The sequence below is a fragment of the Sphaeramia orbicularis genome, chromosome 21 (assembly GCF_902148855.1).
Source record: "Sphaeramia orbicularis chromosome 21, fSphaOr1.1, whole genome shotgun sequence".
NCBI classification, from domain to species: Eukaryota; Metazoa; Chordata; class Actinopteri; order Kurtiformes; family Apogonidae; genus Sphaeramia; species Sphaeramia orbicularis.
Window position 1 is genome coordinate 23,640,125 of NC_043977.1, and position 23,797 is coordinate 23,663,921.

Genomic DNA, 23,797 nt, shown 5'->3' on the forward strand with positions numbered 1-23,797 from the left:
AGAATTTATCACGCAATAACAAATATTCGACTTACTGGTTGTTAATATTGGGTTGTGTTTCTTTACAGTCCACTCTCTGCTGAAGTCAGCTTTCAACACAGTGGCCATAGAGAAAGAAAAGATCAAGCAGGTTCTGTCTGACCAGGAGCAGTCAGACCAGTCCGCTCAGATCAACTCTCTCAGGAAGTCTCTGTCACAGGTAATGATCTGCCTTCAGCCATAGACAATGATGCCTCTATTATCTAATACAGGGTGTTTGTGCAGGTCTTGAAAGTCTTAAAAAGTATGGAATTTTTAAATGCTGTTTTCCAGACCTTGAAAAGTCTGGAATTTTATATGAAAATCTTAAAGTATGGAAAAGATTTTCTCTTATAGTTTAATTTTAGAGTATGCACATAATCTTGAAGATAAGAAATACGTGAGGAAAGCATATGAAAAAACTTGATATGATTTCACTAACCAGTCAGTATTGGAATGAGTCTAGTGAAACTTGTTTGTGTGATATCCCTGCACTTTTGGGATTTTCATAGGTTTTGAAAACGTTTCTGTTAGTAAAACATAATTTACTCCAAATTATGCATCCTTTTTTTTTTTTTTTTTTTTTTTTTTTTTAGTTTAGTTTATTTGAAAGGGGACAATGCAATTTCATGAAACACATGGTTACACATGGTTAAAAAAAGCCAGAATTAGCCAGAAGGCTAGTTTTCATCTGTAGTCCCCTGGCCAAGTTTTAAAAAGGCAGTAAAAAAACATTTACAGGAGAAAGACATGTTTTGACACTTGATAGGGCACTAATGTAACAAATAACATATACATAACAGACTGTTAAGGGAGCACAAAACACACAATACCTGTACAATATAATACAAGATACATATTTGAACACTTACTATACAATTAAAAGAGAATAAGACATCACAACATATCACGACAACATTTGATCACAACATCAAAACATCACAACAGGCTTGTCTTTTAGTGTTGGCAGCTATAGGTGTTGATAAGCCACATCTTCAATTTTTTTGTGAAGGCCTTGTATGTTGTAAGCAGTTTAACCTCCTCAGGTACTGAGTTCCACTCACTAGCACTCCTCACTGACCAGGCCGACTTACTGAAAGTGCTCCTACGCAGAGGAATGACACAGTCACCTCTGACAGAGCCTCGAGTGACACGCTCAGAGCTGTTTCTTTGGCTGATGAACTCTGCCAGAGGATCTGGAGCCAAATCATGCATACATTTATTAAAATGAACTTTTCTTTTACACACAACAGGTACAATCTCAACCTAAAAAGTAGGCATAAAGTAGGAATTTTTATTTGGATAAAGAGCAAGCACTCTGTAATATTACCTAGGGTTTGTTAATGTTGCTCTTTGTCAGCTTTTTTTTTAGCTCCGTTATGTTTAACTATGGGGTTGCTTTAAGACATTAATTACTTAGACTGATCAGGTCATTATTGAGGAAATTATTGCTGTAATTTGAGCAATATGTCTTTGGTGTCTTTACCCCACAAACTCAGATCTATTTTGTTGTTGTCATGCTCATAATGACGCACTGTTGGCTGAAACATGCGAAACATGCTTTAGTCTAAGCAACCACGGTAATTACAATTAAAAAATATGATGTGTGGCGATGAGGGCAGAGGCAAGCGAGTTGTGCAAGTCCAATCATCTTCCCATATTAATTGGTGAGAGAAAGAGAAGAGCAGTGCAGTTCATTAACTCGGCTCCTTAGGGCTGTCTCTCTACCAAAGTGATTTAATTGGACTTTTCCTCTGCTAACAGTCGGTATCATTTCAGTGAAATGTTTTTGCTGCTTTATCTCCAGTTTGTTCATAATTGGACGTGCTTGTGACAGTGCTGTCGCAGGCTGGAGGCCAGGGTTGAATGCAAACCTCTGCAGGAAGTTAATAGTGAGGAGTCAGGAATGCTATAGCTCCATCGGCTAATGTCATGTATTTTAATCGATGCAGTGAATCAGTGAGACAGTTTTTATTTATACTACTTCACGGGTTGATCATCACATCATTAGTACGTTGTAATAAGATCAGACCACATGACTATTTGCCTGTGGAAGCTGTTGTTTGAGGTGATAAAACTTATGGGGTTACAGTAAATTGAATTTAAAGCAGTTTAAGGCAAAGATAGATACTATGTGGTTGCTAGATGTGTATATAGTCTATTCTGGGGAGGGAAATGAGTTTTCATAAAGGACCACATAAGAAGCTGGGACTGTTTTGGAGGGACAGATCAATAAGATGAATTCAATCCTGCTTGATATGAATTATATAAAGTATCTTCATAAAAAAGCAGTAAATGGTATGATCTGATTCACTGTTACTGGTAAGACTGGGTGTTAAATTTGACTGTGACTTCCACATAAAGACATTATTGTTATATTATTACAGCCTCTTTTTCTTAGTTTTTGATCACATAATCAGTGATGTACTGAATTAGTTAAGTTGTATTGTTGGTATACAGTGTATTCCTTAAACACACTAATCAGTAAACTAGAAACTTTGCACTAGTCTTTTTTTTACTTCAGTAAATAAACCCTTACAGGTCCATGTCTTGTAGAAAATTCTACATTCTGAGACCTCAAAGCTGGCTCATCTTTTAAACTTAAGCTTTCAGATAGATTACAGGGACATATACACCCACATAAAAACATGTCAGCTGAAAACAACAGCAGTCGCTTTCACAATAAAAGCATTGCAGAGGTATTGCATGTACACAAACTTGAATGGAAAATAAGCTCATCTGGGCCAGACAGGGACTGCCCGAGGGCCGAATGAGACCTGAAGGCAGTGCAATGCCCAGGTCTGGTCTATCGGGTAATAGTGTCGTGTGCTAGTGCTAGCGACAGTGCTAGTGCTGGTTTATAGTACGTTCACCTTGCAAATATTGATGCACTGATCTATTGGCTGGACATCCTTATCGGCTGATATTGGCTCTGTAGCCTGCAATTGGCTTATAAATAACAATGACTTCGACTAATGTGGTTAATGTTTATCTGTTGTTTATCTGTGTTTTAGTTTGTTTCAGAAATTTGCATAATTTCTTGGTTTCCCTGGCACAAAGAGGGGGTGGGAGTGGGGGGGATACAACAATAACAGAATAAGTTGAAGAAATCGGATAAATTGGCCCAGAATTTAACAACTTAGCATCAACTTAAAGCTTTGGCCAAACCCATATCAATCAAGTACTACTGCATGATATTTCTGGTCACTAAGCCACAATACTGTATTGTAACAACAGCAGAATAGTATATCTAACCATAATTGTAGACGATATTGATGGAAGACTGATGATCAGTAAGTGAAATATTATATTACACATCTACACCTACAAAATGTTGAAACTTCTCTTGAACCAGTTTTCGGCCAAGGTTAGATACTGGCCCTCTGTGTTGGTGGAAAATGGGTATAAGCGCACTTGACAGAATAAGTACATTCATTTAACAAAACAAAAAGTGAAAATAGCTGAAGTGTAGCTTAACAGGCATCCATGTTTAGGGACCATACTTTTTCACCAAAGGCAGATGTATTAGAGCTATTTTTGTCATGACTGATAAGCAGATATTCTTTTTTTCAATTACATCCGCTGTGAAAATCTCAATTGTTTCCTGTGCCATGAAAAGTATCACATATCTACCCTTTACATGTGTCTGCAGTAGCACAACTTACAATGTCATGAGTGCAAAAAATAGGTTTTAGGAGAATTTCTGAAAATAAACAGGATTTTTCTGTTTTCAGGCCCTGTCCCAAAATGCAGAACTCCGAAGCCGACTTAACCGCATCCACTCTGAATCAGTCCTAACTGAACAAGTTGTCAGCGTGAACATCATTTCCACACCTGATGAGGTAGGTCACAGCAGTCAGTTTGTGTCTGACAGTGCTAATTTCCGACTCCTACATTGATGAAACAACAGTTTCCAAGGCTGGCACAGTCGTGGAAGTGTTTGCTTCCTGCATTTGTCAGATGCCTTATTGATTCCTGTCCTTATAGATTGATGGTCTTTTCAGTAAGCCCTGGCAGGTAAGCTTAAAGGATCATTATTCTATGCAGAACCTGACATCAAGGGTAATAGGAAACATGACTAATTAGAAATGGATGAAAGTCTGTGTAGCAAGCTGCAAAATGATGTCCATGTTGTCTCTTTATAGTGTTGAAGTTTGTTAACCTGTCATAGCAAGAACACTGAATGTCTCATGTGTTTGCATGTGTTTGCCTACAGGCTGGTGAACAGATGGGGATCCCTCTGACTCAGCAGGCCTCTAATGAGAGTCGACTCTCCATGTCGGAGTCTGTGTCTGAGTTCTTTGATGCCCAGGAAGTGCTTCTGTCAGCCAGTTCATCAGAGAACGAGGTATAACAGAGGGCAGTGGCTGCAGAGTCTTAGAGAAAGACCAGACAGTGGTTTGGACTGTGAGGAGAGAGTAGAGATAGTTGAAAAAGAAGATGATTCAAGCTGCTATGATGAAAAGTCAGGAAAAACATCACAGATAGATACACATGGAGCTGGAGTGAGTAGAGAGTCAGCAGTAGGGATGTATCCGACACAGAATTTGTCAGTCAAATCTTAATATAGCTCAACTTTGAATTTTTATTTTCCTTTTCCCTTTTTTTTATCTATTCTTTTTTTTTCATATCTGATAATCAGATCACCCAGTGAGTTCCAAGGAGGTTGTTGACCACGCTACGTGCAGAAGAGTCATGAGAACTTATTTTGAACCATTTATTATTAATAATAGACAGATGTATATGATACATGCTGCCATGTCATGAAAACTCTACTCACCGACCAAATCCAGCGACCCCTTGAAAGCGATGGTACAAAATAAGTATAAAGAAATAAGTGGAAAGGTCCATTCAAAATGTAAAGGTCATAATTTATATTCACTGCATATGTCTTTCCTGTCCTTTACACATGAGGTGTTATAAACTGTCCATATTATTGCTTCTCAACTAATTTTCACTACTATGATGATGAGTCAGTACCTGGCAGAAAGTAGTAAGTCTCCAAAGCCTCTGCCTCTTATCCATGAGAGATACTAGTAAGCTTTTGTGAGATGAACAAACAAAAAGGCTCAGCTTGAAGAGTCTCAGTCAGCAGTTCATAAGAGCAGCTTGAAAGGCTAAAACAATGTATCGCAAACCACTTAATTTCTCTTAGAGGCATTTTGTCTTCCCCCATGATTTGCAGCTTCTCGCCTTGTTTAAAAATGCAGTTTGGTCTGTCAGCTGAAACAATCATTCTTACCTCACCACCATTTTAACCAATTTGAACACCCAGCTATAGAGAAATTGGTCTCTGAGGAGCCATTCAGCATTGATGCTCCCCAGACAGGCATTGAGCCACATGGAAGGATTACTCTCTGAAGAAATTCATCAACCCACTGCCCTGTAGCTCCTATGACTGGGCCACTCAGACCTGTGTTACAGAGTGTTAGCCTAACCTTCATCAGCATCTTGTGACTGAAATAGAGGCTATCACAGCAAGTGGCTACCCTTTGGCAGCATCATATGGCCTCATTGTGTTTTCTAAATATATACATAAAGTGTATGAAAATGCTGCAGTGTCTCATCTGATGATTACTGCAGTGGGACAGATAGCTGGCGACTGCTGCAGTTTGTTAGCCACTGGCAAACTGCAGTAACTGTGTACGTGTATGTGTATGTGGCTAATACTGTCTGCCGTTGTATCAGAGTTTGTGTTGGACTGTTCTGACTCACTCCGCTCTGTACCTGTTTCCCTCACAGGGCTCAGACGATGAGTCATATGTCAGTGATGTGAGCGATAACATTTCAGAGGACAACGCCAGTGTGACTGATAACGTCTCCAGACAAAGTAGGTCCATTTCTTCTCTTCTGACCTACACCAAGCATACATAAGTATCTATTAAAAAGAGGGAAAAATGACCAAAAACGGGGGATCCCACTCCACACAGACAGGTCATGCACGGTGGGGTTCATTAATCAGCATAGCCGAGGCACTTGACTTTGCAGCGTTCTTCGATGCCAAGGGCTACTCTTTATAAATGCTGTCTGTAAAAAGGAATGGAATCTCCCTCCTTCATCTTTGTCACATGGCTCACAGAAATATATTTTATCACAGGAATCCAATACAAGTCTGCTTAAGCTAGAAAAAGAGATATGTGATTAAAGTATCTGAAGATTCCTCTCATCTGTATAAAAAAAAAAACCTGGAAAAAACTAGTTACATGTCCGTCACAATATTCACATACATTTTCACAGTTTTCACTCTTTTCATGGCCCCAATTAGTTGCATCCCCATCATGTAAAGACACGTAACTTCTATTATTGCCTCCCATTATCAGTAGTTTCATGGTATGTTGTCATAGACTTTGTAAACTTTAGTAATTTATGCCTGTACAAAATAAAATGTCTTCATTAAATGTATTGTATGCGTGTACATATGATAGCGTATGATAGTGCCCTAATGGCATAAATGAACAGAAAAAGACAACTGGATGATTAATCACACAATAATTGTCATCCAAAATGTAATTATTTTGGCCGCCTTAGTTATCAGCTCTATAATAAAGATACATACAGAAAAATAGAACAAATCCAAAACAGAATGAGCTGCATATACAGTAGCAGAAAAAATTATTAGACCACCCTTGTGTTCTTCAATTTCTTGTTCATTTTAATGCCTGGTACAACTAAAGGTATATTTGTTTGGACAAATATAATGATAACAACAAAAATACCTCATAAGAGTTTAATTTCAGAGCTGATATCTTGCCACTTTCCATGGTTTTCTTGATAATAACCAAAATCACTTCAGTTCTTACATCAATATCTATGGCATTGTACTGCCAAAAACAATGCTTTTAGGCATTCCATGTTTTCTTTTCTGTCTGTTTTAGTCACATGATACACACAGGAGTTTGTACTTGATTGCATAACCATTGTTTTTGATGACTTTTGATAGTCTAATATTTTTTTCGGTGACTGTATGTTATATCTGTCCTTTCACTAGCTCTCTATTTAAAGAGGTTTTAGTGTCTTATTAATTAGTTTTGTGGCCTAGTCTTGTACAAATAAGGAAGTAAAATTCAGGGTAAGAGAAAGATACAGGATACAACAGTATTGAGTGTTCTTAAACCATACCGTACGTTTATGTTTTAGTTGGTTTAAATAATTTAAAAGTACTCCATTTTTCGTATCATAATGCTGTCCAGTTAGTGTCTTCTGCCTCCTAAAGGTTCCCTTGTGATTCTATTTTATACCTAATTCATCATGCATTTTAATTTGCTGTGTCTGAAGCATGTTGTAACCATTAACTGGAACAAATAAGGGTTCTGTAAATAAGGGTTATTCCTCATTTTCCCCAGTGGCCAATGGAGACTTTGCTGGCTGTGCCTTCCGTAACGGGCGGCGCATCTGCCTCCCTGCACCCTGTCCTGACACCAGCAACATCAACCTCTGGAACATCCTGAGAAACAACATCGGCAAAGATTTGTCCAAAGTGTCGATGCCTGTGGAGCTCAATGAGCCGCTCAACACTCTGCAGCGCATGTGTGAAGAGCTGGAGTACAGCGAGCTGCTGGACAAGGCTGCTGAGACCGAGGATCCTTTTGAACGCATGGTAAACAACTCATCATGTAACTGCGCTCTGTCTACTAGTCATGTGCTTCTCTGACACTGAGGCTATATATATATTTAGGATATATGAGAACAATGTCCAATGTGATATGATTTACATATAGTTTATTTATTTCATTCATAAGATAAAAAGAAGACACAGAAAAAGAAAACCTGTTTTTACATGTTGACTTCATTATGGATGAAAGGGAGCAGAAAGAAGAACAAACTTATATTTTCTGCCCCTTTTTAACAAAATACTTGTATTTACGGTAGTAATTTCAAACAGAATTGTGGAATCAACCTCTCAATACAAGGTCTTCCATCACTTAGAATTGACATGATTTGATTCAACACAGTATGATTTGATGGAATTTAGAAGAATAGGTTGTGCAATTCAGTCAATATTTTCATTTGATCATCATACATTAACTAAAAAAGTGCCTTTTCTTCACTTTACCTAGTAAATGTATACCGTTTCATTATGGCATCAAAGAAAAAATTAGGCCTTTTCACTATTCCATTCTTTACTGGCCTCAAATTTTTGATCTCATTTCTTGAAAATTAGGCACATGGACCTTCCTGATAATGGTGTAAAAATAAATCAGATTTTGCACTTGTAATGACATTAGAATTAGAACATCTCAATTCATCTGAGGGTGTATCTCATACACACTTTTCCAACCAAGCACTCACATCTACAACTTTTATGTCAATGCATCGATGTGGTTAAGTAAATCTTACTCTACTTATCTCTATTGTTTTTCTAAAGGTTGATCACTTTAGGGGTTAGGGATATGAATAACAGATTAGATGATTAGTCAAAATGGTAAAAGGGTTGACATATTTTTTTAAGTGTCAGCCAATTTGTGTGTAGGGTGTGTAAGAGACGTACTTTGTAAAGACACAGAACTAATGTTTATGGCACTGTTTCTGCCATAAGCATATGCTGCGTATTGTTAGCCTTTAAAAAATAAATGCCTAAGCCATATCTTTGGCCAAATTGCAATATCTGGATAAAATGAAGCAGCAATGTAAGGAGAGTAAAATTACGCAGATTATCACAATTTGGCTAAAAATATGACTTAGGCAATTATGCTATGAGGCTAACAATATGCTAAATAAAGACTGAAAAAATGTTGAAAGTGTTGAGTATAAATGGTATACTTTTGCCTGGTGGTTTTTTTTTTTATATATATATATTTTGGTTTAGTTGGAGGACACAAGTTAACAATGATGTCACTACTAATAGATTTAAATTGGCTTGATTTTTCAACATGTATTAAAATGTCCAGCCCTATTAGCTGCTACGTGTAAAGGACTTGTGACATTTTTAAAGGGAAATGTTTCTTCTGTACAGTAGACGTTTCTCGTTTAAATTTTGCCGCTCTTTTGAAGCAGATGATGTTGCATATATTCTTCACAAACCTGTAAACATTTGCTGTGTTGTTTTGACTCTTTCACAGGTTCTCGTTGCTGCTTTTGCCATCTCCGGCTACTCCTCCACTTATTACAGAGCAGGAAGTAAGCCATTTAACCCGCTACTCGGAGAGACTTATGAATGTATTCGGGAAGACAAGGGCTTTTGTTTCTTCTCAGAACAGGTATGTATTTAAGAAGTGTTGTCCTGAATGTGTAGCTCATGGTATCCCTTCTACTCTATAGATTTTACGTAGACATAGATATTATTACCGGAATAAGAAGCAGCAATGAAACAAACTCATGTAAAACATTAAGTACTTTCTAAATTAAAAATGTGCAATACTGTTCTCTGAGCTCTGTATGGTGTAAACTTTACCAACAACAGCTGTCAAACTGTTTTTATTTGATCTTCTCTCCAAGGTGAGCCACCACCCGCCCATCTCTGCCTGCCACTGTGAGTCTAAGAACTTCACCTTCTGGCAAGGTATGTTACATTCCTAATTAGTGGTGAATTTACCACAAGGGAACTGAGTAGATGAGCCAGTGCATCTTAATTAGCCTTTTTAACATTCAGTTTAAAAAAGAAGATTTTTGTAGTTTATTATCAGTTAAGAATATAAAAACTTGGATGATCAGTCTATTGTTGTAGCTCTTTTTTGTGATGTTTTTGATGTTTACTTTGCAGATGTGAGATGGAAAAACAAATTCTGGGGAAAATCAATGGAAATATTGCCAATTGGGTCAGTGAATCTCACGATTCCCAGGTAATGTGGCTCGGTCGGTTTTGTGTAACTGTACTTTTCCCATCAAAACAGATTTCTGCACTGAAAACAAGGCAGTAAATCATATCTGCTACTGGATGGTACCTCATTACATTCATTAACAATGAAGTTATTATAGTAAGACTATCAACTAAATAACATTCATGTCAACATCCATGTTAATTATTTAAGGCCCCCATTTCCCAAACTTAGGGTTAGGACTCTAAATGGGAGGAGCTGTTTTTATTAGACTGCCAGAGTAAAATTAAAATAAACCATAGCATGTGAATTAATTTTTGTAATTAAGATAGAAGAAGACTGTCCTCTGGAAGTATTCAATAAATGTTGACCTTAATAAAACCACAAGGAATGAAGGGCAAAACCCACAGAGATAGAAGATGTAATGAGATGAAAATGACATAAAAGACAAAAGTGATTCAAAGATGCAACAAGACAAAAACATGAGAGAAAAAGGGGTAAAAGAGCATGATTTAAAACTATGTAAAAGCTGGAAATAAACTAAAAGATGCATCAAGATAACTAAAACATAAAAAATAAAAATGACAAAAGACACAACAAGATGAAATTGATATAAAAGATGTAATTCATGATGCCCTTTTGTTAATTGTTAGTACCCAGGAAACAACATTTATCTTGTGGGTCTCAAGCTGTTAATGTTTAGGAACCACTGATTTAAGGAAACACTGAGTTTATGCATTTAGTGATGTACTATCATGGCCAGGCATCAATCACAGAGGTCTCCTGAGCTATCTGATGCAAGCTGTAAACAAAGCAGTATATATGATTTATAACACCCCTTGCCTCTTGTGTATATTTTTCCTCTGTTTCCTTCCTTGACCACAGTGAGGTCCTGCCTTTTCTTTCACCATTAATGCACAAGTCCAGCTTCTCTAATCCCCTCTATGAGCTAATGTGGACCCCAGGAATCCATCAAATAATGACTTTTGAGTAAGCCTCAATAAGATGAGACTAGATCTAGTATTGAAGTAAGACAGTTGGTATAATATCCCAACAAAGGAACAAGTTTATTTACTCTGTTTTAAGATTGAGACCACTTACATAACATGCTTAAATTTTAACTTGTGTTTAGTGTTATTTTTTAGTGTCTAGACGTTCAATCTGGGTTTAACAGACATGATTCTGTGTAGGAACATTTGGATACTTTCTAGCAGAGCTGTTCTGACAGTGTAAACAAGCTAAACAGAATAAGCTCACAGTTTGTTTGTTTTTTTGTTTTTATTTCAGTGTCTAGATGTTCAATCTAGGTTTAAGAGACATGATTCTATGTAGGAACATTTGGATACTTTCTAGCAGGACTGTTCTGACAGTGTAGAGTAAACCAGCTAAACAGAATAAGTTCACAGTTTTTTGTTTTGTTTTTTTTGTTTTTTTAGACCATAACCTTTATTTGAGCGATGCCAAGTGACAAGGAAACTTGTGTACAATAATACACAATATTTACATTAAGTCATCATAATGTGGGGGGAGGGAGGGGGTTGGGGGTTAGGATATAGGCTACAGCATGTAATGTGCAAAAGAAAGAAAATGTATGACTGACAAGGTCGTATAAACCAACGGTCTTGGTTGTGTAAATGTTTTGTGTGTGGTGAAGTGTGTAATATGTGTACGTGGTGTGAATGTTGGGATGTGGGCTTCTCAAAAATCAGGGGTGTGACCAAAGATAATCATTAAGTAACTGAAAATAAGTGAGAAGAAGAGAAAAGAAAAACAGAGAGAGAGTAAAAAAAGGAAAACAGGGGTAATAAAAATAAATAAGTAAATAAATAAATGATAATAACCAAATGAGATTACAAGTACAGTTTATCTAAATATAATGTCATCAGTGTTAATGCCATTGCCCCCACTGCCTCACCTCACCATCATAGCACTGTTGCCACTGTTTTTTTTATTTTTATTTATTTATTTTAGCTTTTTTTCAGCTGTCACAGTCAACAGAATTAGTTGCACATTGAGACATTTAGTCTGTTGTGTCTTTTAGGTTTGGGGATCACTACGAATGGAACAAAGTAACGACCTGCGTACACAACATCCTCAGTGGACGACGGTGGATCGAACACTACGGAGAGATTACCATCAGAAACACAAAGAGCAGCGCCTGCCTCTGCAAACTTACCTTTGTCAAGGTAAAACACCAGTACAGTGTTCACATCCAGTGTCACAGTCACCTGTTTGTGTGTGTGCTTTAATATGAAATCTGCACTTTTAATGGAGTCTCTTCAGAAGATTATTGCTACATTTGTCTTCGCTAACTGCGCAATATTTGTCTTTTAGGGAAACTACTGGAGTTCAAATGTGAATGAGGTCCAAGGATTTGTGATGGATCAGGAAGGGAAAGTCATTCATAGGCTCTTTGGAAAATGGCATGAGGGTCTTTACTGTGGTGTCCCGCCTTCTGCCAAATGCGTGTGGAGACCAGGTAGGCACCCATTCATTATGCATTGTCTACAGTATTTAACCATGGGGAGTAGATCATAGTCAGCATGAGCCCAGTCTGGAGGAGCAGACAAGAGGAGCACAGGGAAGTTAAGCAATCTGATGCACCCTGAGGACAGTCAGAGCAGGAAGATATTAAAATCAATAGGAGTTTAAAGCTGCAGGAATCCAACACAAAACACAACACAAAATCCAACACTTTGAAACACCTTCATTCATGATATGACCTGTGGAAAAGTGGAGCTATATTTTTTTATGCCTCTGTGATGATGACCGAGCAGAGCAGAAGAGCATCTGACACAATTATAACAGCAATCAGTAATTATAGCTAATCACATTCAGGTCCCTACCTTTCTTTTTTTTTTTTTTTTTACAAAAGAAAATCATCCAGATACAGTACAAACTTAGTGATACAGGGTCTTACATTTTGTAATTCTCCTTTGTGCACTCTTCCCACCCCCCCCCACCCCTAAAGGAATAATCCAGCTAAACACACTCAAAAGTAACAGACCAAAAACATAAAAGTCTAAATATAAATGAATTTAAAAAAGTAAGTAGAAGTAATAATAATAATAATAATAATAACAATAATATGGGCTCCTTAGCTTTCTGAAAAATCATCACAGGGTATCAGAACCTTGCAGAACCTGGGTGCTGCTGGACTACAGTTGCTTTGGTTAGTTTATTTATTTATGGTGTAACTCTGGTGTTACAAAGGGTTAATCTGGATCCAAACCAACGGAGCACTCAACCAGCAGCTCCTATGTTCTTCAGATTAAATCACTGTTTTTGTCTGAGGAGTCTGGCAGTTTTGATGACTGATACAATAGCTGGAGTTCCCTGTTGTAAAGTGCTGTCTGACACCAAGGTAGAGCTGTGAAAATATTCTAAATATAGCATTTTATGGGTGGGGCGTCTAAAGCACATCCTTTCTCAGTAGTGCATTGAGTAGATTCTGTGCCAGGACTCCTGTTTGCTTCTCCTTGAACTTAATGCAACCTCTACTGCAGGGGTGTCAGACATACGGCCTGCGGGCCAAAACCCACCCACCGAAGGGTTCAATCTGGCTCAGGATGAATTTACAAAGGGCATAAGTTACACAGAAGACATTAAGAGACAAGGGTGTCAGTGAGTCTTCACAAGTTCTATTGAATATAAAGTTAAATGCTGTATTTTTTTAGTTCCAGATGCCTGTTACTAAATGTTCTGTGCATTTGTAAATCCACTGTGATCTGTCATGCACATGTGTAAATGATAAGCTGAGGCACAAAACTGTTAAAATTGCTTTTATTTTTCTAAACACATTTCAGATTGTTCATAGATGTTCAGGTTATTCACATTTTTTGTTTAAGGATAATTTGTAAATGTTTTCATCCTGTAATTTCGTACTAAAACAAAAAGAAAAATTTGAAGTGGTCATTATTAGTAGGCTATTATGTTATTATTTTACTGGTCACTTGAGATCACATTGGGCAGAATGTGGCCCCTGAACTAAAATAAGTTTGACACCCCATCACCAGTCAATTCTGAGCCACTAAGGTTCATATGTTAAAAAGTCTGTGAGGTCCTTGAACTTGATGTTTACATGTGCAGCACATCCGGTTGTAATTGTTTATTTCCTTACCCTTCCAGGCTCCATGCCCACAGACTATGAACTTTACTACGGCTTCACCAGGTTCGCCATCGAACTCAATGAGCTTTGCCCTGAATTAAAAGACGTCCTACCACGTACAGATGCCAGATTCAGGCCCGATCAAAGGTAAAGCATCACCTTTTCATCTGTAACCCTGAAGCAGACAAAGTATATTGTTGTTCACAACTGAGAAAAACAAGCATCTGCTAATTTGTTACTGAAATTGCTTTTGCAGATTTATATCATATTTTTAATCACCATATTTTGAATTTAAATTCTTCCATAGTGAAAACCAAGCAAAGAAGAAAAGAAGTCAAATCCAAATGAAAAAAAATAGTCCCTTCCCAGTCATAGTACTATATGCCTATTTACCATGACACACCTGTGCTTTATAATGGCCTATTTAGTACTATACGTTATGACGCTGCACTTAGTAACCCGTCCTTTACAAGGTCTGAAACATGTTCAATAAAGGGTTCCAGATTATCATGAACTTCCTACTCAAATGTCTGATTTTATACGTGATATTTGAGTTAATATTTGAGCGTTATCGTAGCTACACTCGTTGTTTATCACCACTTGAATTCACCAAAATGTGTTGTTACGTTACACAGACACCTGGAGGAGGGGAACTTGGAGATGGCGTCCTCGGAAAAGCAGCGTATTGAAGACCTGCAGAGAGTCCGGAGGAAGTGGAACGAGGAGAACAACATCAAACAGGAGCCACGATTTTTCAAGTAAGATCACAGATGAATGGAACTGTGTGGGTTTATGAATAAAACTGTGTGATTTCACCTACAGAGATACTGCAACACACTTTTTTCTCCCTTGTACTGTTTCAATTCAATACTTTATTGTCATTTGAGATAGTAGTTCAAGCATCTTTCAGGCAGACATAGCAAGACAAATGCAAAAGCAAAATTAAAGTCCAACTCAAGTGCAATGAACTAGCATCAAACATAGGACAATGAATGTAACAGTGCAGCAGTTCAAGGAAAGTACAGGTGGGGTGAGGGGGAATGGAATTATGGAATGAGTAAGGTGAGGTAAGAGTGCTGCAGCAGTGCAAGGCCAGTTCACAGATATGTATTTATGTGGGAGATGTGGTGGTGGGGGGTCGGCTAGGGATGAGAGAGGGGGTAAAGTGTTCATTCAACAGCCTCACTGTATGGGGGGACAGGCTGTGAATCAGTCTACTGGTTCTGGTCCGGATGGATTTGTATGTTTTGCTCGAGGGCAGTGGATGATAAAGGTGACGTGTATTTAATCATTAAAACAACGATCTCCCAATGTCAGATATGCTCGGTACACTCCATGACCTTTTCAGCATATTCATTCATTTGTTTCATTACAACTCAGAAAATACATTGAGCTGCAGCAGTATCTCCATTATCAGTCGTATGGAACAAGATTTTACTAAAAATTTTGAACAAGAGCAGTAAAAGGACGCCTCCAATATAAATAAAAAAGTGTAACATACTACAGATACCATAATAAATTCCTTGCAAGTTAAAAAAAATCAGACTTTTTGAGATTAAAGTAGTTATTCTTTGTTGTTTATTATTACATTTACAACATTTATCATTTGTATAAATTTTTGTACAGTTTCATAATCAGATTATTACAGAGAGACTGAAAGGATTTTTGTGTTGTTTAATTTAACTAGACTATGCTCATCCATTATTCATCTGCTCTAATATTCTGGGCATTTAACTCTGGAGAAGTGGAGCTGCATTTTCCCTTTTAACTGTATTCAGTACTCAGTGTACAAACACAGAACCTTATGTTTACTCAGAAGTATATATATTTAAAAACAGAGGAATGTTAGTGGCTGTACAGTTAATACAGTTAATGTTGACTTCTTCTATATGTCGTCACATTTTTACTGGAGGATATTATTTTTTCCAGTAGTTATTTAAATAAAGATGAATTCCTTCCACAGCTGAACTGAAACAATCTTTAAAGTAACAGATGTACGTTTAAAGATGACATGAACAGATGCAAAAGTAGAAGATTATTCAAAAAAGATGTTACTTGTTTGTTTCTCAGTTGTATAAATGAAAACATATTTAATGTGAGAATACCACGTGTACCTTCAAAACTGCCGAATGTTGTGTGTTTTTGTTGAATCATTTGCTATCATACAGCAGCAGTAATATGTGTCCAAGAAAAGTTCACTACTGGGACAGTAAAAGTGTAATTCCTTGCAGATTTACAATTTAATAATCTCAGAGAATGTTTTTAAGTTTGGTTTTCCTCTGCAATTTTGAAGCTGTTTTTATTTTCTCCTCATAAATTTACCACTCAAATCTCAGTCAAAACCCAAATTTATGGCTTCAATCTCATGAATTCTGAGTTTTTTCACAGTAACACAGTATCTAAGCCTTGACTGAGTAACAAAACGGATTTTTGGCCACAACTGATGACTGTTTACAACCAAAAGGTTGAAGGTCAACTTTGTGTGGCATTATAATGTTGCATAAAACACTTTTCTGTCTGTAATTTGATACAATATGTCTGTATAACTAAGGGCATTTCTTCACAAGAATCACACATCAGTATAATAACAACTTCCATTTGACAATATACACTGAAAGGCTGTATCCCAATTCACCCCTTGGCCCTCCCCCTTACCCCTACCCCTCCGTTTTGTGCGTACACGTGAAGGGGTAGTGTTGTCCCGATTCTCATTTAGACAGAGGGGAAGGGCAAAGGCAGAGGGCTGTATACCCCTCGAAACGGAGATAATTCAGGACCACACTATGAACGGAGAAATCTCCCATAATTCCGTTTGAATCAATGGCAAGATGGAGGTAAACACAGTCAAAAAGTGCAGCAGTGTGATGAAAGAAACACACAAATGTACATATTTTCTTCTTTGACCGTTTAACCCTGTCATGCATAGTGGTCACTACAGTGGACAGCTATTCTACAGCTGTTCTCTTGTATATTCATGGATTTTGTTATTTTAGTTCCATATCAGCTTATGCATCATCTTATACACTACAATTGATACCATTACTGTAACTTTGCTGTTCTTGATAAACCTGATCTGCAGTAACATGTTTGACTGTAAATCAATTGCTAATTGCTATTAGACTGTTTTTTGGTTTTTTTAACTTTTTTTTTTTTTTTTGCATATTATCTCCATGAAGTACGTAGTAACTAGTATTAGAGTATGTTAAAATGTGAGAAAACATCAGATTACCAGCATTAAACGTGGTTTTATTTCAGAGTTTTCACACAGTATATCAGTAAATACATGTTTCTTTGCTTCAAAAATTAAACGCATAATGTCCAGCTAAGTGGACATTTTTGCAAGTCTATGAAAAATAAGTTCATAAAAAATTTCAATCGCATTGTTTTTTGTTTTTTTTTGTTTTTTTTTCATGCCTGAAGAGGAATAAAAACCCTCTGAAAAAAAATCTTGATTAAGGTTCTCATAATTCATGCATGAAAGGGTTAATGGCGTTTCAGTGTGTTATAGATCGCATTTCTGTGGTTTATAGTTGATAGCCGCAAAAAGATGCCCAAAGTCCATGCAGCAGAGATGGTTACAGCTACTGACGGCATGATGAATACTTTCAGAAACAAAGCTGTTGCTGATGATGTAACAGGTTGCAAAGGGTTGTCTCATTTCATAGGAGAATGTTTCAACCCCTACCCCTTGCAGCTCCGTTTTAAGGGTTAGTGCCAAGTGCAAGGGCCAAAGGGTAGGGGTAAGGGTTAGGGCTGAGGGGGGAATTGGGATTGGGCCAAAACCTTTTATTAGTCATTACCACACCAGTACACATATTTGATATCAGTGTAACTTTCCACATTAGATGGACTGGTCTGAAATATATAGTGGACTGTCTCTGTTATTCCATAAAACAGAACAAAGATGCAGCTGATTTTTCTGTAATCAGTGGTAACAAAAGTAAGTACCAGTGTCTGATGACATGCTGACAATATGTGTAGCTACTTGTCCTGTGGACTGCAGGAACAAAGTTAAACATGTGGCTGTGTAGAGGTTAATACTTTGCGTCACAGTTACATGGGTCTGTGTTTGCTTCCCAGTTGAACCTTGGCCTTTCTGTGTTGAATTTGCCTGTTTTCTCTACCCTTCGAATGATTCCCCCAACATATACATAGGTTAACTCTCCTGTCAGTGCCTTCATTTCTCTATGTGGATAACAAATATACTGCTATCCTTGTGTAGTATATTTAGTGACAACCTGATGAACAGTAAAAAATGACCAAAGTAAAAAATAGTAGTAGTAATAGAGTACTGCTGATAGTGAGAGGTCAAAGTCATTAATACAGATACAGATTAACTTTATTGATCTCCAGGGGGAAATTCATTTGCTTATCAGCTCAATAAAGTAAAAAGAATCCATTAATTAATTAATTGATTCATCTGAGGTGTTAAAATAAAATAGTGTTAAAAACATGTTAAAAATAAGATTAAAAATGATTAGACTGAGGTGTTAAAATAAAATGTTAAAAATAAAATAGTCTTAAAAACAAAATAAATAGATTGAGTCATTAGACTGAAGTGTTAAAACAACAAAAAACGTTGAAAGTAAGATACTGTTAAAAAAGTTTTAAAAATAAACGAAGAAAGAATGAATCGATCGTGAAATTGTGTTAAAAAGTGTTTAAAAAAACTGTTAAAAATAAAATACAAAACAAAACAATGAGTCATTAGACTGACATGTTAAAATAAAATGTAAAAAATTAAATAGTCCTAAAACAAAATTAATGAATCAATCATAAAATACTGTTAAAAAATGTAAAAAAAAAAAAAAAAAAATCCAGTTAAAAATGAAATACGAAAAACAAAGAGCAATTAGACTGAGGTGTCAAAATAAAAGTGGTTAAATTAAAAAGGTGGTAAAAAAAAAAAGTGTTAAAGAAAATGAAATAAAAATGAAGAAACAATGAGTCATTAGACTTAGGTGTTAAATTAAAATGTAAAATATAAAATAATTTTAAAAACAAAATAAAAAGAATGAATGCTTAGACTGAAGTGTTAAAAATAAAGATACTATTAAAAAAGTTTTTAAAATAAAATAAACAAAGAAAGAATGAATCAATCATAAAATACTGTTAAAAAGTCTTAAAAAAACAGTTAAAAAGAAAAAACAATGAGATGTTAAAATAAGTGTTAAAAATAAAATGAAAAGAAACCAAGAGCCATTAGAGTGTGTTAAAATAAAATAATGTTTAAGAAAAGTGTTAAAAATAAAATAAAACTGTGTTGTACAGTAGACTGACAGCTTTATGGATTCTACTTTGTACTGTAACATTTTAAGGGACTCAGTGGTTCCTCCCTGTGAAAGCTCGGTCATGTAGTTGTATTTCAGCACAACGATGACCCACAGCGTAGCTGCAAGCGAAACACTGCATTTCTGAAGTAGTGGCCTAGATCTGAACCCGCTCCAGCACTTGTAGGGTTTTTTCAAACACAGTGTGAGGAACATCAGGCAGCTCAGAGAAGAGGAAGAACATCCAACGCAGTTCTTATGAATCAATTAAAGCTGTTGTAAAAATTAAAAACACTGGTTCTCATGCAAAGTGCTGACTGTATTATAAAAGTGGACTCACTGTTGTAGCCACTGGGTTCAGAAAACTTAACCATGTGCTTGTTTTCGTTTGAGGAACAGCAGTGAATTTGAAAAAACAGATCAGACAATGTCTATTTCACCCACCACCTCACCAAAAGAAACATTAAAACATACTCTTTTCTTTTGTGTACTTAGTAATTTAAACAGTGTTCTCCCAATGTTAGCCACATAGATTGATTACATTTATCTAACACTTCAAAAAACACATTAATCTGGATCAATAACTTCATTATTAGTCACATGAAAGAGATTTTACTAAAAATTTAGACCAAGAGAAGTAAAAGGACACCTCCACTGTAAATAAAAAAGAGAAAGAAAAGTTTAGCACACTATAGAAAGCTGCAGTACCATAATAAATCCATTCTAGGTTTTAAAAAAAAAAAAAAATTTGTGAGTTGAAGTGTTTACGAAAAATGATATAGTCTGAGGTTAATGTATGAGAAAAATAAAGATAGACCTTGTTCTGATTTGTACTGAAGAATAAGAAATTTACAACGTAAAGAATGGGTTTTAATGTTGGTACAGTTTCAAAACCATATTAAATATTGTCACATTCCTAAAATAAATCCCCATGTCATTTTTTTCAGATTTTTCAGGAAACACAAGAAGCTTAACCAGAAACTGAGTATTTGATGATTTAGGCAAAAAAGTTATGCAATTGTTTCAGGAAGCTAATGATATTACAGAAAGACTGAAAGTATTTTTGTGTTGTTTAACTAGACTGTACTCAGATATGGTGAATTTCACCCACCAGCTCTCACATACATTCGCAGAAAAAATTATTAGACCATCAAACGTCATCAGAAACAATGGTTTATGCAATCAAGTACAAACTCCTGTGTGTATCATGTGACTAAAACAGACAGAAAAGAAAACATGGAATGCCTAAAAGCACTGTTTTTGTCAGTACAATGCCATAGCTATTGATGTGAGAACTTAAGTGATTTTGGTTATTATCAAGAAAACCACAGAAAATGGCTGGATATCAGCTCTGAAATTAAACTCTTATGAACTATTTTTGTTGTTATCATTATATTTGTCCAAACAAATGTACCTTTAGTTGTACCAGACATTAAAATGAACAAGAAATTGAAGAAAACAAGAGTAGTCTAATAATTTTTTCTGCGACTGTATGCGCTTGTAAAGTAACAGTGAAATGATTTTAACCCTTTCATGCATAGTGGTCACTACACTGGACAAGTATTCTACAGCTGTTCTCTTGTAGATTCATGGATTTTGTTGTTTTAGTTCCATATCAGCCGACACAGTGGATCATCCCATACACTGACATTGGAACCATTACTGTAACTTTGCTGTTCTTGATAAACCTGATCTGCAGTAACATGTTTGAGTGTAAATCAATTGCTTGTTTTTATTATTAGACTGTAATTAACAGGCTTTTTTTTAAACTTTTTTTTTTTTTGCATATTATCTCCATAAAGTGAGTAATAACTAGTATTAGAGTTTGTTAAAATGACAAAACATCAGATTAGCAGCATTAAAAAAAAAATCCGTTTTCACACAGTATGTCAGTAAATACATGTTTTGTTGTCTGGTCCGGCATCGAAATGTGATTCAACAAAACTCATAATAAAGACAGTAGAATATCAAGGGGAGCCTCATTGAAGTTTCCCTTAGCAAAACAAATTTGTTCAGCACAAAAAGGCAGCCAGACTACCATTCTGCTGTTATGATGCTGGACAAGACAGGTAAAAAACAACAAAAAAAAATCCATAGTTTTCACACAGTTTATCAGTAAATACATGTTTCTTTGCTTCAAAAATTAAATACATGGTGTCCGGCTAAGTGGACATTTTTGCAACTCTGTGAAAAATAGGTTCATTAAAAAAAAATTTCAATGGCATTGTTTTTTTCATGCCTAAAGAGGAATTAAAACACTTAGGAAAAAAATCTTGAGTAAGGTTCTCATAATTCACGCATGAAAGGGTTAAAGATACCAGTGGTGAACTCTCTAGTGGTGAATGTAAACTGTAACATGTCTTTTGCTGCAGGAAAGTGGTTGATGCCAATCACAGGGAGAGGTGGGTCTCCAACAACATGTACTGGGAGCTCCGCAAAAACCCCGGCTTCATCAATATGGAATCGACAGTGAACCTGTGGTAGCACACGGACTGCTATCTCCATCATGTCACCATCGCAGACCAGAAGGCGGTTACCTATGCACAATGAGGTGTTCGGATAAACATGTGGATAAGAAGACATGGCGGTGCATGGTTCTGAGCGACTGCAGAGCTGAGGGATGGCCTGATGCCCAGCGACCGTGCCGAGGTTCTGAGGCGCTGCCACGTGGTCATCCATCCATGGAAACACCCTCTGGGGTCACCTTCATTGTGCTTATTGAAGCTGGGTTGTCAGGGCAACAATCTAACCACTCCCATGTAGATCTGTCCTCGGCTGTTTTATGTCTGAGTATGTCCTTGCCTTAAAAAGACACCCATGAGTCACACCGTTTAGCGCATTTTAGTTGAAGCCATTTGATTCCTGACAGCTGTTTGGGTTAGACTAGTCTATAAAGTAGACCTTTTTAATTACCTTCAATACGTGCATGTTTAGAGAGCAGCTCTCACTGGCATTACGCCATATTTAATATATCATCAACTATTGTAGAAAAAAAAAGAGGTATTTTTATAAAAATATCTTGGACTAAGAATTTAGTGAAAGAATATTATGTGAATTGGCAGATTTTATTTATTTTTTGCCTTTTAATACTGTTGAATTTGTGTGGACGCAGTGTTCTCTGTGGGAAAACCATTCATTTAAAAGTCATCTTAGAGGAAGACGTCTTAACGGAGAGCAGGTCTCGCTGCTGAATAAGTGGAAGACGTAAGAAGCCTCGTACAAATTGGAAACTCCAGTGTCCAGTTTGACCTCATCACACCGCTGTTTGAGCCTCGACCATTTACCCTCGCCTGCTCCACTGTCACAGTTACATAAAACCTGAAAAGGCCTCCTCAGATTTTACTGTCTCAGAAAAAAACATACATCATTCCCTTCATATTTAATTCAGTCTGACTTGAATTACAGTTGATTCAGTCTAAGACCTGATACTTAAGTGTTTTATATGTACAGAGCCCGAGGCAGTTTGGAGATTTTTGACTCTATTTACCAGCCTCTTCAAAGGTCAGTCATTTGTTACTGGGTTAAACTCATTCGCACTTTATGGAAGAGCAGGATATTATTCAATATTGCCATCGTTATCTGATTAGACACATTCCTTTAATAATAATAAATGACCAAAACAGTTTCTCAAATTAACTTCTTTAGACTAAGGCCCAAACATTGTAGTCTGTTATAATATGAAACAAAGGAAAGTCATGACCTGAAAAATGTAATGATTCACTTAATCAACAACCTGCAGTGAATGGGACAAGTGTTTTAGCTCATGATCATTATGAAACACCAGAGCCCCCTACAGGTCTTCTTATGAAAGTGCAGGTTTACTTTTAAATGTCCAAACAATGGCCAAAAAACAAAACCTCCTATCTGCAAATTTTTATTAGATTTTGAGTTTTCACATTAAATGGTGAGAACAAGGATGACTCCACATTTTCAGTCTATCTGCAAGATAATCCCGCCCTTTGTTATGACATGAAGGTCACCTGACAACAACAACAAAGACCATACTATAACAAAACTAAACCATCAATCAAATTTTATTTATATAGCGCCAAATCATAACAAAAGTTATCTCATGACACTTTACATATAGATTTGATCAAAACCAGACTCTAAGCCAATTTACAGAAACCCAACAGAATCCTCCAGGATCCACGTTTTTTTTTTTTTTGTTGTTTCCTGAAAAAAGTGATTTTTCAGATAGGAGGGTTTGTATAGTGGCCATCATAATTAAACTCAGTAACATTCCCACTGTGCACACATTTCATCTCCTTAAATGGACTGGATTCCCCAGAGACGTCACTGCTCATGGGCTTCTTCTTCAAAGCTCCAGTTACTTATTTGAAGTTTGTATATTTATTGCAAAGCAGCTTAGCTTTAACGTTTTATCTAGTGTCCCCTTTTTTGTGTCACAGAGTCTGAAAATAACATATTCAGGTGGGGGGGGGGGGTTTGATTGAAATCGACATCAATCCCAACTTAAACAAGTGAACACATTGAAGTTGATTGCAGGTCGGGGACACTAAAAAGAGCGAATATAAATATGTAGAATGAAAACTATGTGAAGCAAAATTCATCCTGAGTGCACTGTTCACATGGTACTGTAGATTACAAACCAAAAAGATAGGACTGCTTCGCATCAGTATCAT

At 36.5% G+C, this 23,797-nt stretch overlaps 1 protein-coding gene across 1 annotated transcript in view; it reads left to right on the top strand.

The window, feature by feature from the left end:
- The window catches only part of osbpl6 (oxysterol binding protein-like 6), a 49,404-nt gene extending 26,910 nt beyond the window's left edge, over positions 1 to 22,494 (top strand). The window contains 13 exon segments of the mRNA XM_030125614.1: positions 69 to 199; positions 3,753 to 3,860; positions 4,235 to 4,366; positions 5,761 to 5,848; positions 7,362 to 7,615; positions 9,078 to 9,215; positions 9,454 to 9,517; positions 9,719 to 9,797; positions 11,815 to 11,959; positions 12,108 to 12,252; positions 13,902 to 14,028; positions 14,517 to 14,639; positions 21,524 to 22,494. Coding sequence (XP_029981474.1) covers positions 69 to 199; positions 3,753 to 3,860; positions 4,235 to 4,366; positions 5,761 to 5,848; positions 7,362 to 7,615; positions 9,078 to 9,215; positions 9,454 to 9,517; positions 9,719 to 9,797; positions 11,815 to 11,959; positions 12,108 to 12,252; positions 13,902 to 14,028; positions 14,517 to 14,639; positions 21,524 to 21,635 — 1,646 coding nt within the window. The 3' untranslated portion in view covers positions 21,636 to 22,494.
- The last annotated feature ends 1,303 nt before the right edge of the window (positions 22,495 to 23,797 follow it).